The sequence below is a fragment of the Trachymyrmex cornetzi genome, unplaced genomic scaffold, assembly GCF_001594075.2.
Source record: "Trachymyrmex cornetzi isolate Tcor2-1 unplaced genomic scaffold, Tcor1.1 scaffold280, whole genome shotgun sequence".
Lineage (NCBI taxonomy): Eukaryota > Metazoa > Arthropoda > Insecta > Hymenoptera > Formicidae > Trachymyrmex > Trachymyrmex cornetzi.
In genome coordinates this window covers 322,683-340,224 of record NW_017297483.1, presented here as the reverse complement: position 1 = coordinate 340,224, position 17,542 = coordinate 322,683, and the positions used below count along the sequence as shown (strand labels likewise).

Sequence of the window (17,542 nt, the reverse complement as noted above, 5' to 3'; positions counted from 1 at the left end):
CCCCCCCCCCCCTTCCTGCTCCCCACGCACTGCTTCATATGTCGCACTCGCTTTGCTCGTGCGCCAACGGCGCCTGCGTTGCGCAATAGGCAACTAAACCCCACTCGTTACACAATGTACTATTATTTTTTTTACAATTAATGAAATACATTTTATAGAATTATATCATCACAGTAAATTTTTTTTTAATCAATAAATGTCAAAAAATGTCACGTGAAACATGTAACATTTGCTTGCAAATATTTCAACTTTTTTTCTCGATGTAGAGTCTAAAAATATGCAAGTCTCGTACACTGATAAAAATCGATGCGAATTTACAAAGGAAATGTACTTATTTTTTGGTAAGTTTATTGACTTTTTGTAGTTTTTTACTTAAAATTTTTATTATTTCTTTTATTTCAATGGAAAATACCGAAATATTATGAAAAATTAATTGTATATAGTATATTTACAAATCAGTTGTAAATTTACTTCCAATATCGTTAAATATACCCATAATATTACATACATGTGTTTAAATTTCTTTCTTATACTGTAAATTTACAGCCTGGCGCGGGATTTTACTATCAGTAGTGTGATATCAATGGTATTTTAGTAAAAAGTGTGCATGCGCGCGCATTACCGTGTGGCGCGTGAGCACTGGTGAGCACATCGAGAATATTCTGATAGTGTTTTGCGTTATTTGCGTTCTTCATAGCGTCTTCATAGTCTATTTTCTCGTAATAATCGAAGGCATCTCGAGAGATTAAAAGGTTAGTATCACAATAAAAATATACTATGAATTACAGTGTGTCTGTCGATATGTTCACATGTAAAAGTTGCGGCATTAACCTCCAAAATAATAAAACTTATAATATCCACCAGTACTTTCATAGAAATAAAAAACATGCTTCCTTATAATGTTTGACTGGTGCCTGTAGATTAACATTCCAAACATATCGTGATTCAGACAACATATTTTCCGAAATCATAATACTAATAGAAAATTGAGTAATAGCCAAATACTTCATATAGTATCTGTAAAATGTAAAATTTGTGCTTCGTCTATAATTAACAATACAAAATATGTAGTAAAACATTATAATAATCATATAATTTCTGGAGTAGCAGTTACATGTCCTTTTTCTAAGAATTATAAATCAACTATGTTGTTTAAAAAAAGAAATATGTTAGCTCAGCACTTAATTCATAAAGGTGTAAAAGATTATAAATCACAAGATACTGATGATTCTACAAATAATAATGAAGTCAACGAATATTTACAACAGATGCCTTGTTACCAGGAAAGTAACGAAAATAAAATTTACAAAGAAAATTTAGATTCTTTAGGTATGAAGTTGTTAGGATCTTTATATTTATTGTTAGAAACACAGTATCACTTACCTAACCAAATTTAAAAAATTTTAATTAACAATGTGAATGATTTCCGTAAAATAAATATGCAATATTTGTGTCGAAACAATTAATTTTAAATAATTTAAATATTGTCAAAATATAGTCATTAAGATTAAAATGTTAATGTATTTTTATAGAACCAAATTTTACATAATATATAAAATAACGGTATTTTACTGTATGAGAATCGGTGGTCATTTCTAATCTTCGATTACACATATTATAGTTAAAATACAAAGTGATTTATAATTTTAAGCCTCATTTATGTACAATAGTTGCACGGGCTGTGCCGCATGTCGTATATGAGATAAGCATACATGGTTCTCGTGTAGAACCACCATTTGGGCTGGTTTCACCAACGCCAATTACTTAATCAGCCGTGGAACTGATGACTAATCGCGTTTGCTGTTTAGTAGAATTGACCACTTACGGTTGACAGTGAATCACCGATTAGGGTTAATCGAGTTAATGTTTTTTCTTCAAGGATATTCTTATATGGTAATGATATGTATCATTCATATAAAAGAATTGATATCAACAACTGTGGCGCCAAGTTAAATTCATCAAAATTTTATCAAAATTTTATATATTATTCGTAAAACAGATTTGATATCAACAATTGGCGCCAAATTAAATTCCATGTAATTCGAATACCAAATTAAATAAATAATATTAACTTTAATGATATATGTATCATTCCTATAAAAGATTTGATATCAAGAACTGGCTCCAAGTTAAATCCCATTTCTTTATACCATGCCAAATTAAATAAATAATGAATATTAATTTAATGGTATGTATTATTTGCACGAACGATTTATCAACAACTGTGGCGCCAAGTTAAATTCTACTATCAAAATGAAAAGTAAAGCTCAAGTGATACTATCTTTATTATTTACTTAATCCAAATGGTACTATCTTTAATTTTTATGCAACGAAACCTAAGTATACGTATACTTATTGAAGAATCTTCCTATTCCAATCCAAATGGTTTAAATTCCTCTTAAATGAAATTATTATATCACATTTCATTCAAAGACATTTCCTCTTCCAACTAAAGTAGTGGTTATTTAATCCTTCAAAACATTATACAAAACATTATCACAAAATTGCGTTACCTTGCTCAATTTAAGTGTTACCACAAAAAATTAAAGAATTTACTGTATAAAATGAAAAAATTTAATTTAAATAGAAAAATTTTTCATGTAAAAACACTTGACGCGGTGGACGACGCGTCGCGTGACGCGCTCATGGAAACGTACCATAATAATTGTCGTGTCTACAGATCGCAGCACTCGCTGATCGCATGTATATCACTAGCGCTCCTTGCGTAAAGAATGTCAGACGGACACCAAAGGAATGGGCGGAATGTGATCGACGACAATGACAATGACAATGACAATAAGAACGACGTATCTGAATCTGAACTGAAAAAGTAGCAGTTCGGAACTTTGCGTCGCGATATCTTCGCTCGTAGAGCACGTAGAAAAAAAATAAAAGCACTTTTATCATACAATCCGTGTGATGGCTATTGATTGAGCATACATAGAACGCAATCGGTTCAGCCGTTATTGAAATTCGATAATCTCGATCTGGCGCAACTCGTCGGTTCGCGTAAAGGAGGCACGGCAGTGTCCGCTGCGCGTAGCTTAGCACCGAGACACTACCAGTGTCTTCAGATTGGCTGCGTTCAGCGGACTCAACAATTGAATGACCATTCGTTATTAATGTATTCTTCTAAAATCTAAAAGAACACATCAATAACAGCGAATGATCATTAAATTGTTGAGTCCACTGAACGCAACCAATCTCATATACGACATGCGACACAGCCCGTGCAAATACTGTAGATGAGGTTTTACCTCTAAACATTACATTTGCCATTCAAATAGAATGAAGTTTCCGGTAAACATTATTTGGGTTTACTGTCTGATAGTAAAAATCACGACGTGATAGTAAAATGCATAGTTAGGAGAGAGTGGGGAGTTTTGAAGCACGCTTTGTTTGGGACTCAAAAGTACCATAAAAAATTTTTTTTTTCACATTTTATCTAACCGAATCTCTAGAGCATCTTAAAATACACCTCCTGGTTGATGGATTTGCATAAAATCCAAAGTCATCGGCAATTTTTGTCTGTTGGCCCAAAAAACTGCTTTTTGGAATTTTCAAAAATCGTGGGGAATTGTGAAGCACGACTAAAAATCGCTATATTTTAAAATTGCCACCGCGTCAGTAACACATCGAATGTTTTTGCATAAATACATTTGAACGTCGAAAGCCTAATCATTGTTGATTAATTTGTGTGCACTCACCTTTTCGATTCGCTTGAAAATGTTTATGAAACTGCCACAAACACGAATGCTCAATAAAACTTTCCGAACAAAATGTTGAACACACTGTCTGGAGAGATACAACAAAGGTGTGCTATCGGGATGAATGCTACAAGAAAACTGAGATATTAGGAGAACCAATCTTTTCAGTATGTAAGACCTATCAAAACCACAACTAAGCGATATCTATGGCCGTGCTTCGCAACTCCCCATGCTTCAAAACTCCCCACTGTCCCCTACTAGAAATTTCATTTGCTAATAAATATGAATTTTACTATCAAATAGTATACCTAAATAATATTTGCTGGAAACTTCATTCCATTCGAATGGTAAATGTAATGTTTAAAGGTAAAACTACAAATCATGTATTTTAACTGCGCAATCGAGGGTTAAAAATGACTACCGATTCTCGTAGTAACAAGGCGGTCTTATTTTTATCAGTGTAGGTATAATGTACAGGACACTCCAAAAAATTTTATTCTAATCAATCTATAACAACTGTGCTCTCGAAATAAAATAAATTACAAGTTATTTAATAACGGGCGATTGTATCGCAGTACTTTTGAATTTACTATTTATAGTATTTATTGCAATCTTTCCTTTCCTATTTTACGTTCAAACGTTTCGGCTCTTTTTGAGCCATCATTAATTATTATCCTACTATAAATTACCCGAACAGGTCGATACAGAAAAATAAATAAGAATTTGAATAATGTTGCGAGATACAAAGCGAAATTCTCACTAATGTACGGTTACAGTGTGCAGCGGCACTCACTTAGTCGAACAACTAAATGACGGTTGCAACACTCTCAGAAAGGATTTCTAATATCGAGAAAAAAAAATTCTTGACGTACTTAATCTTAGCTCAACACTGTATACAGTATAAAATTATATCTCTATTAAAATTAAATCAATAATTTTTATTCTACTCCCTCGAATAAAATAAGATCAACATCTTGTCTTGAGACGAGTATTTATAACACATATAAATTTAGATTTATATATTCTTACGTTTAATATAAGTCTATCTGTGTTATATACGTGATCATCAATACAGCGAAGCTTTCATGATGTAACACGCTAAGTGAGAAATACGCGGAATGAGAGAGTTCGAGTCCTGACCGAGCCTAGTTTTTTGTAGAAAATTAATGAGATAGCATCAAGAATATTTTATTCTAGATTTTAGAATTTTTTATTTAAGAAGAAAATATTCTTTTCTGAAAAATAAATACGATTGACTCTATATCGATCTTATTTTGTTCCAGATCGAGGAGTAATAGCATTGAATATAGAGGAAAAGTATTATGAGATAGGCGCCTAATATGAGATAGCAGTATTTCTGCTAAACTAATAAACGTTATCTATTGGTTCTACCATGAATTTATTACTCTTGGATTGAAAACTATTTAGTAGAAAATTCATTATTAGATCATGCCTGTAGTCATTGTAAAACAAGATTTTAGAATTTGGATGTCTTTAAGTTTCATTGAGATGAATATTTAAACCTTGTTTATGATTTAATAAATAAATATTTGGCAATAAATTCTTCATGTAGTGATAGAGTAAGGTCGTACTAATAGAAAAATACGGGATATGTTGAAATGTTTAAATACAGAAGTTAGAGTTGATGATCATAAAACCATAAGGCGTGGAAATCGTAATATGAGATACCCAGGGTATTCCTAATATGAATAACCCATGCTCCTATGTTATAGTGAAAATCGTTACTAAAGTATAAATATTATTGTACAATAATAAAAGAGACAACCGGAATGAACGTCGAGTGCCTATATCTGTGATGTTTGATTCCAACTACCTGAAAACGAGTATAATCTGGGTATAATCTATCGCATGCTCATTTTTCGCTCATGCTGGCTGTGTTTGTTTGTATTTTAGAAATATTAAATAAAGTTTTTTAATTGCAATACTGATATACTTTGCATTTTACTATCGATTTCTCGGGGCATCTCATATTAGGAGCACAATTTTTCGACTTCGCGATTTGCTCACTTTTTACATTTCTTTAATTTTCAAAAAAATATGAAACTTGAATTAAATTTTATGTAACGTTATCTTAAAGTTTATTAAATTCCTTTCAAAATGACCTATTATTATTTTAAATTCTGCCTATAGACTTCTAGCATTTACCCAAAATGAACTCGGTATCTTATAATAGGGGCCTTTCCTCTAGAAATCTTTTCTGTGAATGAATCTTCACTCAAACTGAAGACGTACACTCAGCTGCAAACTTAAACCGAAATTTACTGCGATTATCGTTAGAAGTTAATCGCAATTCGCTGATGATGTTTCAAAAAGTGCCGAAACGTCTGAATATAAAATAGGAAAGGCAAAATTGTAATAAACAGTAAGTTCAAAACGCACGAAGTACCGCGATACATATGTTCTCAATCGCTCGTTATTAAATAACTTGTAATTTATTTTATTTTTATAGTCATGTTTTATTACTATATTTATGTTATAGTTCAATTTACGTTAGTTATACTCTTATGAAAAAGAAGAATGTAAAAACAATGAGTAAACAATAAGAATCTTATTTTAGACCATACATTGAGAACACAATAAATTAGAAGCCTATACCAGTAAAAGCTACAAAAAAAAATTTGCTAAATCTGAGTAAATGTTTCTTTGAATGGTTCCAAGTAAACATTCATTTAGAGCAAAAAAATATTTGCTCAATAAAATATAATGATACTTAAATCAAATTAATGGTATCAAATAAATATATGTTTACATTTAGTAAATATTTACTTGGAACTATTCAAAGAAATATTTACTCAGATTTAGCAAATTTTTTTTCAGTATAGATTTTTAATGCTTTTAAATAATTTCTATGTGAATTTATATACTAAATATGTAGCTATTTGAACGCTGCGCGTCGAAATGATTTTTCGAACTTATAAACGCAATCAAACTACTAGATATAGTAATATCACAAATTAAATTGATAAGCAATTTAATAATTTGATGCTCAATCTGGTAAAAATAATGAACTTTGAGACTTCTGGAGCATTTGAAAAAATATTTTTGTTTTCCTTTTAGAACAAGATTTCTAAAAAGTTCTGCCTAAAAATGCTATGCACCTATTCATTTAAAAATTAATTATAGATCATCTACAGCGAGTCTTAATTTCGTTTAACGTATATTTAGTATAAATGAGAGTCTTACATCTATTTATGGTTCGCAGATCAATTCAATCGAGTTAATTCAATGCAGCTCTTATTGCAAATAGATGCAAACATCATGAAAGGCTTAATGCGCTAAAATAACGCGCAGATAACTTAGCGTGAGTCAGATCTGTTTGCTCATTTGTATTCGGTTATGTAATTTTGCTGAGGGATCATTTCCGCGAATTGAGCGAAATCTCTCAGTTATTGTAGAGGAAATTAAACGGTAGAATTATCAACGGCGCAGATCAGGGCACGTTGTTCGTCCGTTCGCTTCCTCTTTCAGCGGACAATCGCGATTTCTTTTTATTCACGCGGGAAGTGCGTAAAATAACGCATCCAAATACGGGCGTCCTTCTCACGCGCAGCCAGCCGTATCGGACGTTATGAGACATCGGCGATTATCGGGTCACGTAATCAAAGAGCGATCTGTGAAGAGGAAGCGAGGGGTAGGTCGTAACAGATAAAAACGCGTCGGTTGCGCGGTAATGTGAACATTCATTTCTGGAGTATCGTTGGTGCTACGGAGATTTTGTGTTCAGAACTCAGGTAACGTCGCATCGCAAATCGAGAAAAATCCTGTCGTAGTCATCTTCATAAATACTGAAAATACAACCAAAATTATTAAGCCTTATAAATTTCATAATTCTTAGTATGTAAATCAAAATAAAAACAAAAAATTGCTCGTTTTGTTTTCTTGTTACTTTTAATTATCGAGGGTCTATAAATCGGTATTATTTTTGTTAAAAATAAAAAAGTTTGTACGGCTTTATTTATTAATATATCAATCAATCACAATCAATGAAATTAATATTAAATATAAATATTTAATATTTTATTATACTCTCTTTGCTTTCGTCTTAAAACTTCTGCAATCTTTTTTTAAAAACTTTACTAGTTTTTTGCAAGTGTGTGGATTCCGCCCTCATTCTTCTATAATCACAATTTGTGTCTTGCTTCGAAGTGTACTTTTAATTACAAAAACGTTTTTCTTTAAGTAAACCCATAAATGTTTAATCAGGTCGAGGTTAGGACTTTGTGTGTTGGTTTGCTAATCTATATCTATTTTTTAAAAACTATGTCATACTAGGATGGAATTTTTAACACAATTAGGCGATAAATTGCAAGAAAGTATTTATGCATGGATCTTAACTAATTCTAAGAAATTATTAAAAGAAAAAGTAATTCATCACTTTTTAGAAAATTAATTAATACACTAAAAAATACAGATGTAGAGTTAACACTATGTGTCCATATAATTCTCATCGTTAATATTAACATTTAACACCAACACGGTGAAAATTATGTAGACACCGCATGGTATTAAAGCTAGACGTATTTTTTTTAGAGTGTATTAATTAGTTAAAGTGCAGGGTGTTTAATAATTTTGGACACGGCTGTATTTTATGTAATTTTTCTTCATTTTAGTTCGCGACTTCATCTTATCAAAAATTTTTAATCTTTATTAACTCGCTAGTCCTCCCCTATTTTTCTTATACCATATTTCTTATACCGTATATCATATTCTTAATTTGCCTCATTATTTTCTGTATGACAACGTAAATTGCGTTTCGCTGTCACATCGACAATAGTGGAAGACATTTTGTGTATTTTTTTTCATTACACACTTCAATCTTTACTCAGTTTCTCAATTAAACTATTATAAATTAGTTTTTTCAATTTGACTTATTTGTCGTATTTTTTATTCGCATTATTATTTTATAATATCATCGTAATGTCATCATTATTTTATGATATCATCATATTGCACAATAATGTATCATAGTCTCGCATGACAGGTGATTGAAGTCGATCAAGGATGAAATCAATTATTACCCTGCTGATGGTCATTGCCGTCGTATTCTCGACGACGATCATGGCAGAGGATGATGAATACATTCACCTGCCAGGGAAAAACTGTGAAGACGCACCGTCTTGTCCCGATGGCAGACCCTGTGAGATGGCACTACCTCATTGTAACAGTGGCACTTGTGGCACGGATCCGGTACCGACATGTGGGCCAAAACCCTCAAAATCCTAAACTCATGAGCCCGAAGGGAGAACTTATGCCGTATCTTCAGTTCTCTATGTTGTATTCTTCCGCTTCTTGTGATTAATAAAAAATGTTGAAAATCGTTGATAGACAATCACTGGGCGCTTAAGCAGTCCTTAGACCGATCAATATATTATTGCACAATGATAAACACAAAATAATACATGCTGTACGTAAATAATTATTTGTTTCAAGTATTTCAAAAGTTCGTATCTCCGCAAGACTGTTAAGTTCATAACTAGCTTTAAATTGATTTAAAATATAATTTCGAATCCTAGTTTAATACTTCAATCAGGTTATTAAATTAAAATTCGATTTGCTTATTATATAAAGTCCCTCCTTCTTCGATTAATTTTATAAAATATTTTAACTCTCAGTTATTGTACGGGGTATAGCGTACCCAGAACGATTGAAAATTGCACAGCATTCATAGAAACAGGAAGGTGAGGGGACTTTGATGTAGGAGATAAAAGTTAAGTGTTCAACGTATATTTTCCCTTATCTAGCGTTATCAGTTTGTGCGAAAAAGCGTTAGTAATTGTGCCTTTCTATAAAAAATTGTGCAATTTCATTTGTCGAAATAAATAGACTTGCACGGAAATATTTTGACGCATGTTTTTAACTAAAATATAGACTTTCAACAGTTCATTCATTTAGTCCCTTTATTTTTATTTCTATATTAAATACTATTAATAATTTTTTTAAAAAGTATATTTGTGATTTCCGTGATGGTTCGAAAAGTTCACTTTTATTAGTTACTTTTTTTTACAACTTACAACTTTACTTAAATGGAGCTCTTCTTTAGATCCTCTAAAATAAAGATTTTATACATTTAGTTTAATCAGTGCATTTTACCGAAAATTAGAGACACTTGAATACTGTCAGGTATATTTCTGTGCAATAAAGACAAACATAAAAACATGCGGTAACAAAGAGTTAAAACAAATTCTGGTTTCGAGTATATAATAATAAGTTTCTTCTAAAATTTGTGATAAGTATATTTTAAGATTATTATAAAAAATATTCTATGTTAAAGATAACTATTACTTAAAAGAAAGAAAGTAAAGTGAATAATCACTTTTTTTATCAATAAAATAATATTCAGGGTTGCCACAGAAAATAAATTTTTTAATTCCCTGATTTTTCCAGGTTTTCCAGATGAAAATGGAAAATTTTCCAATATAAAATATATAAATTTTAACATATTTAAAGTCATGAATTGTAGGAAAAATAGCATATATTATTAAAAACGACGCAAAAAAGGTTAATAGCACACTAAAATTTTGGGTGCAAATTCAAGCAAAAAAAAAATACTGAATAAAATATAAATTTTAATTATTTTATTAAAATCGTTCAAAGTGTGCGAGTTTTGAACGTATTTCACTACAAACGTCAGAAATAATATAAAAAAATTATAACAATTATCTAAAATAGGAGCAGTTTAAGGAGATTCTGAGCAAATTTCAAAATTCCACTTTTTTACATTTTCCCCTGACTTTTCTTGGTTTTCCATGACCAATTTCAATTTCCCTGGCTTTTCCTGGTTTTCCAGATCTGTGATAACCCTGATATTTTTCTGTATGTATTGATCATTTGATGGCTATATTCAGAAATTGTTTGTTTTAAATTGTTTAAAAGGAGTTACTGTAAATCGATACTGTACAAAATATTTGTATAATAATATTGTGCGTTTAGAGATCGTTTTATAAATGTATAACCCTATACATTTAGGCAAATCCGATACAACTGGACTCTCACGAAGGAACGTTTCATGTCACCACGTGCCTCGCAATTTTCGCGATGTTTCATTCACGGAGGATCCTCTCGCTCGGTTAAGGTCAGGGGTGCGCGAGTGCGTGTGTCAGTCCAGTGCAAACAGGGGTACACGACGGCCGGAGTGTAATTCAAACAAAAAGCAATCAAGGATTCAATTACAAGGCCGGTCGGCCGTGCGGCGGTTTGCAGTTTCATCGGCGAGTAAGGTCACGAGCAAGAGATTCGATTACCGAACTCGCCTTCGGACACGCCGGACCATCCGCCAGCAATTAATTTAGATATAATTTTTATTTTACTTTTTTCTTTTGCAGGCGAGAGACGGCCGGAGCGTTTCGTACGAAGTACGTAAACGCGCAAAGTAATATTCACTTCGAAATGATGGATCGAATCGATTGTTGAACCGCAAAAAATCCTGTCGCGATCATCTTCATTAGAAAACGGAAATATTTTATGTCATTTTTGTTTTCATCATATTTCGCGATTTTCACTCTTTACTTAAAAATCCTTATTAATTCACTGATCCAATTTCTTCCGTATCGTAGGTGTCACATTCTTCTTAATTCTCATCGATATTTTATATGTAATAACGTAGATTGCGTCTGCGAAGTAACTTTCCGTGTTATTATAATAAAAAAAAAAAAAAAACAGAAATACATGCGTGAGCCAGTTGCCAGAGGTACCGAGCAACAGAGAGACCTCCGTGGACCATATACCATTAACCTACATCGAAAAGAACCAGCCGCATACAAATGATGATGTCTTTATACTGCGCGTGGGTGAGATATACGGAGAAGAAGCGAGGCGAGAGAAAATGGGAGAGTGAACAGAAAAATGGAAGACGTGGGCTATATTTTCGCGGTCCAGTGAGTCAAAGCGATACCTCTTTCTCGTTGATGCACAGCACAAGATTCAAAGCTATTTCTAAATCGAAATACAATCGTGCGATTCTTGCACTTTCGCAGCGAAGCGTCTTTTGTGTCTGCGTTTTTGAAAAGGTGCTGCTTTTCGAGGATCTGTGAAGCTATCACGACATTCTATCGATATAAAAAAGAAATAATGACAGTTCCAGTAGCACTTTTCATAGTGTTCTATAGTTCTACCGAAAAATAAAATAAAGTTCCGCATTTTTTGCATGTGAAAAAACCAAATATGAAAATATGGAGTGCTAATTTTGCGAATCTAGCACGACAATTTTCCTTTAAAATACAAGAAAATGATAAATGTTAGCACTTCCTGGGTTCACAAGTCGATTTGAAATCGATTGATTTTTAGGACCGTTTGATTTGATATCTACTACATATTCTATTAATCTTCGAAAGAAGATCGATATTTTATCGATGCTGCGTTGATAAAACGTCGATCTTCTCGATGCAGCGTTGATAAAATGTCGATCTTCTTCGAAGATCAATAGAAAATATAGTCGATATCAAATCAAACAGTCCGAAAAATCAATCGATATTAACTTGATTTCGACTTATGAACCAGGGTTTTAGCAACAATTCCCGATAGCTCTACCAAAGATCTACTAATATATTATATTTTGAAAACAGAATTCCAACAATTTCCAATTTTTATACATTTTACATATATGTAGAAAACGGCCCGACATTTTAAGAAAGTGTCGTGCTTATAACAGTTTTAGCGACAGTTAGTTCTAGCAGAGTTCACGACATATTTCCATATTTGGTTTTTTCCATATTTGGAATATAAAAAATGAGGAACTGTTTTTTATTTTTAGATAGAACTGTATAGAACTATAAAAAGTGCTACTAGAACTGTCATTATTTTTTTTATATTAATAGAATGTCGTGCTAGTTTCATTGATTCGCTTTTCGAAGAAGATTAAATCCGGTATAATAACGTGATGTACATAAACTGCATGGATTAGTATTAATTAGGAATATATATGAGATATTAACATTGATCCAAATAATAAACAGACTATAAGTATACAGGGTGATACAAAGTTTGATCACAATTTTTATTTATGTGTTTATCTAAATGCCAAAAGTAATCAACATTAAAAATAGCCTTTTTTATCCTTGATGTCAGGTTCAATTTTAACTAAATTAACTTGTGATAAGAAAGTAACGCGAGACATCTATCTGCTTTACGAAACTGTCAATTTTTTCTTTCTAAGTTGTAATATTTTATGCTTATAATATATTTTCTTTTCGATTTTTCCTTCAGATTTCTTAGAAGTTTTCCCGCCCTGTTTGGCTTTCAGACATAAATTATCCTCGAGTGCATCCGATAAGTATCTGCGAAATTGCGCTGACGTCTATCGGCTTTACCGCGCGCAATGTCGTACAGACTTAGCTGGGTATTCGTCGGTGTCAACCAACTCATAAACGTTAACGATATGGCCCTCTCGGCTGAACTTTACGACGGTATGCGACCCGGCTGGCGGTTGCGATGTTCCTAGCAAATGCCTCAATTGTGCGCGCCACGGAACGCGCACCATGGAATGCAACGGTAGGCGTCTGCTGGTTTCACGGTTCGCGCGTATTTTGCCAGCCACGCGTGAGCGAAGATCCATTACAGAAAACCAGGCTCCCTCGTCGTCAGTGCAATTTAGTGCGATCGCCACACGAGACGGTGCAGCCGCCGCTGTCGATCGTTTCCGCGATCGTGGCACGAAACCGCGGAGGTGTTTCGCGATTATTTCTCTCACCGCGCCCTTTTCCCATCGCGATTTACACCGCTCGAGAATCACTCGTTCGTTCGCCTCAAGAAGATTGATTCTCTCTAGTCGATCTTCGACAAGCAGCTCCACGTTCGCATATAATCTTCTTTTATGCACTCCGTGTTTTAACCCATACGTTTTAATCCTCCGTCTGTAAACTGGATCTTTTTTGGCACAAGCAAAATTTCACACTCAAATTTCTCCGAAATAAAGGAGGGCAAAGTCCGATTTCCTCTTCTAACACATCTTGTTAAAAAACTATTTGGAATTATAATGGTTTTTTGTCGGAAAAAAACAGATAAAACCTGATTCTGTGCATCATTAATGATAAAAAATGTAAGAAACTACAGCAATAAATATGTATACAAAACAAAGAATTGTACTTATTTCTCTTTTTCTTTATTTAAAAAGAGAAGTTTTTCCAGAACTTTACATTTACTAGTGTGTAATGTCCACAGTTAAGGATTAAATATCGTGTCTGATTTTAGGTTGAAAAATGTGCTTTATATAAAGCACGGCGCCAAGTTTATCTCGACAGAAATTTTATCTCTATGAAGATAAAATATGTTCTATTAATAACGAAAACCATTTGAGAAAATGTAAAAATAACTTATCTGCGTTATAAAAATGCTTCCGATGGTCTAGCTTTTAAAGCGTAATTTAACATTGCAAATATATCTTTGAAAAAGATCCAGACTGCGTTTCAACTGGCGATAGCCTCACTTGAATCATTTTATCGGATATTACTTGGAAGTAATTTTCGCAGAAGTTACGTCTCCTGCGGGAAAAAAAGAAACGGCGGAAGTTTTCCGTCAGCCGTAACCATCATGAGATTAGCTGGGGAGAAATTTGTCGAAAAACCGAGGGTGTGCACGGAGACGCCAGGCCCGTGGAGACACCAATAAGAGAGTATGATGGCCTAGGAAATACGCCATAAATATTAGAAGCACATGGAAGTGTGAAACAAAAGCTTAATCTGCTTTCGTATTACGCAGTAAAATTGTACATGGTGATAAATTAGAGAAGTCAACAGTCTCAAATCGTTCTTTTTTTAGCTTTTCAGATATCTTTAAGAATTTTGAGAATTCATGTAAATAAAAATGACTGCGATAACTTTTCGTAGACTCTTGCAACCTGTAAATTTTGTGAAAACGATTAATCGTATTACTTACACTTAGAGAAAAACAGTAGTAGCAGTTATTATAAAAGTGACAATTATACAAGTTTTATATGTAGAATTATTGTACACATACACATAAATGACTAACTACAGGATAATTGGATCAAATGTTCTTGCTGCTCGTGTAGGTAATTACACAGTGAATTCAATAGATAGCACTGTAAATTGTACAAGCTGTTTGTTTGACTCGCTTGCATCAATTTATTGCTTAATTTGTTCATTCTGTAATTACTAGTAAAGCAAAATGCAATATTTCGTTATAGATAAGTAATTGCTTTCTATTGAATTGGAAAAAAAGTTCTTGTTGTTTTTTTTTAGATCAAAATTGTATATGCAATATCTTCGTTAAAAGGGAACGAATTAAATAAAAAAAAAAGGAAATTTTAAGTTTAAAAACTTAAAATTTGTATTTTCAAAAGATTATTATATTTTTTTAGTTTCTGTGAGTTTGATAATTTTTACATACAGAAAACTATGAACTGAAAAAGATGGAGAATTTTCTTCTCACTTTGTGCCTGTCATGCGCCCAAAAAAATTTGTAAACATTTTCGACTGCCTGACGTGAAAATTTGAAGTTTTCTTTATAAAATCGTTTTTTTTTTAATGTTCCTACCATTTTTTCTTACTGAGTTACTCGCGAGTTAAGTAAAAGAATATTTTGACTTTGATTGCTCATAGCTCTGTTAAAAATCATCGTAATTTAAAAAACAGATTATTATATTATTTTTCACTGAGTCTAGATTGATTATTGTTTTATTATTTTTCAATAAAACTCTTTTCTAACTGAATTTTTATTAGATATAGAACATGTACGTCAATTTGTAGGAATGCTTTATACTTACGTTAAAGTTGAAAAATAATTTCAGTCTTTGACGGTAATTATTTTTTCACTTTTGTTGCAGTAAAACTGACGTAGAATGCGAAGCCTTTTCAATTAATACGCAGGATAATCAATGAAAGAGATCCGCAAAATTCATTATTTGGGAAAAGGCAAAGCGCCATTGGATTTGTCCACTCTCATTATGACTGACATGCAATTTATCGAGTAAAAGTTCTTTTGTGTTTTCGTTTGTATGACTGACGGCGGCGGCGCGATGATTTATCGTCGCCCGCGAGCTAGACTGCAAAGCCGCGGAGATCTGAAAAGAGCAATGCCTGCCTGCCTGCCTGTCGTGTATCGACTTGCTGACAGGTTTTCCTGACGGCGTATGTCAGGACGTGACGTCATATCGCGAGTGCGAATGGAAAAAGTCAGCATCACGCTAAATATATCATAAATCAGTTCCAAAAATCCCGCGCGTCCTCGCGACAGATACGAGGAGTGATATCAGATATGGTAACATCTTCAGGACGAGAAATTCAAGAAAGTTGTCTTTCCCAACAAGGAGAAAGTTGAAAAAGAGTGAATTTTTGCCCAAAAACGTACAAAAGAAATAATGTTTTTTGTAGATTTTGATCTTCTGGATACGATAAAATTATTAAAAAATTCGTTGAGGTTGAGGAACATTTCGAAAATTAAGCAAAAATATATAGTGCATCTATTGAAATTTAACTAAATACATCATCTTCAAGTAGGTTAACATCTCGAAAAAAAAAAAACATTTTCTTTTATTTATACTTTTTCGAGAAAAAGTTGGCCCTTTTTTAACAACTTCTTTCTGAAAATAATTTGACAGGTTTTTTTTCATAGGGACCCTCCCTCACTGTATTCTGCACTGTTAATTGATATATCCAATTTAAGTTAATCATTTCTGCACGGACAGAATTTTGTTTTAAAATTTACCCCAAAGATATAGTAGTTATGGTACAATACAATATTTTAAAGATTTTTATCATGCACTTCAGTAAAATTAATCGAACTTATTTTATACTTTATTGTAGTTTTATTAATGAATGAGAGAGATTTACATTAAAATTCTTGGAAATACAATGTTGTCCCACGACTATCAATTTTCAGGGTAAACTCTAAGAACAAAATTCTCTCTGTGTATAGGTCGCTACTGCTCCTACTCAATATTATTGTTAACTTAACTAAAATAATGAAGTTAAATGTTAAACAATTTAGCTCAACAAAATTTATTAAATTTAATTTAAAAATTTATTATTTAAGTGTATACACGTTAATATGAACGTTATTTGCTTCGAAACACAGAAATAAATTGATTTACATTTTGACACGTTGAAGTTAAAAATAACGAAATATTATTTAACTCAAGGGATTGAGCTATTTTTACTCCTTGATATTTAACAATGTAATTCACTTTATTTCTTCTTCATTTTACTTTTACAGTACTTTTCTTTTCCACTTAACCTTTAGATATTGCGCCATTTATTCATTGTTTGTTCCGTAACTAGTTTTCTCCTAATTTCAATACAATTTGCTCTTAGAAAGCTTGCTCTAGAATTTCTAATAAACATTTTATTTATCTATCTATCTATCTCTTCCGAAATTTATTCGACGGACGTGAGTTATCGGATTCCTTTACGTAAACATTAATTTCCTAACGTAGATCTTAAGCTTCAACTGTGTTAAAGCACATGGATTTATCACTGAATACAGATTCTCCCTTTTCTTTCTCTGGTTTTGCGTCCTTTCCTTCACCTACATCGTCTAAGGCCATTTCGGGAAAACTTACAGCATTTTGCACGTCCTTATTGGCCTCGACCTGTATGGGCACGGTCTTATCGGGTCGGCGATCATTAGGGCAGCAAAGCCACGACCTAGACCTGGTAAGACCCTTGGATTCTTCCTCCTCATCCTCGGCAACCTCCTCATCCTCCGACGCGCAGTGAACATAGACGAGGTCGTCGCGACGTAGTGGCGGCTCGAGAATGGTCTCCTTCGCGGCCAAGGTTGGCACATGGCCGGCAAACATCTGCATTTGCATCGGGTAGCGCGGCGGTTGTTGCTGCTGATGTTGCTGCTGCTGCACGTGC

At 32.9% G+C, this 17,542-nt stretch overlaps 2 protein-coding genes across 3 annotated transcripts in view; one reads left to right on the top strand and one right to left on the bottom strand.

The window, feature by feature from the left end:
* LOC108762208 (colorectal mutant cancer protein) overlaps positions 1-17,542 on the bottom strand; it is a 111,318-nt gene that overhangs the window by 32,285 nt on the left and 61,491 nt on the right. The gene's annotated exons all lie outside the window — the stretch shown is intronic.
* On the top strand, positions 7,390-9,043 carry LOC108762210 (uncharacterized). The gene is made up of 2 exons (XM_018509116.1): positions 7,390-7,459; positions 8,710-9,043. Exon 2 carries the CDS (start codon positions 8,730-8,732, stop codon positions 8,949-8,951), a length of 222 nt encoding a protein of 73 aa, XP_018364618.1. The 5' UTR covers positions 7,390-7,459; positions 8,710-8,729; the 3' UTR covers positions 8,952-9,043.

Excerpts from the sequence above, each read along its gene's own strand:
- LOC108762210 (XM_018509116.1), top strand. The coding sequence starts at position 8,730 with ATGAAATCAATTATTACCCTGCTGATGGTCATTGCCGTCGTATTCTCG.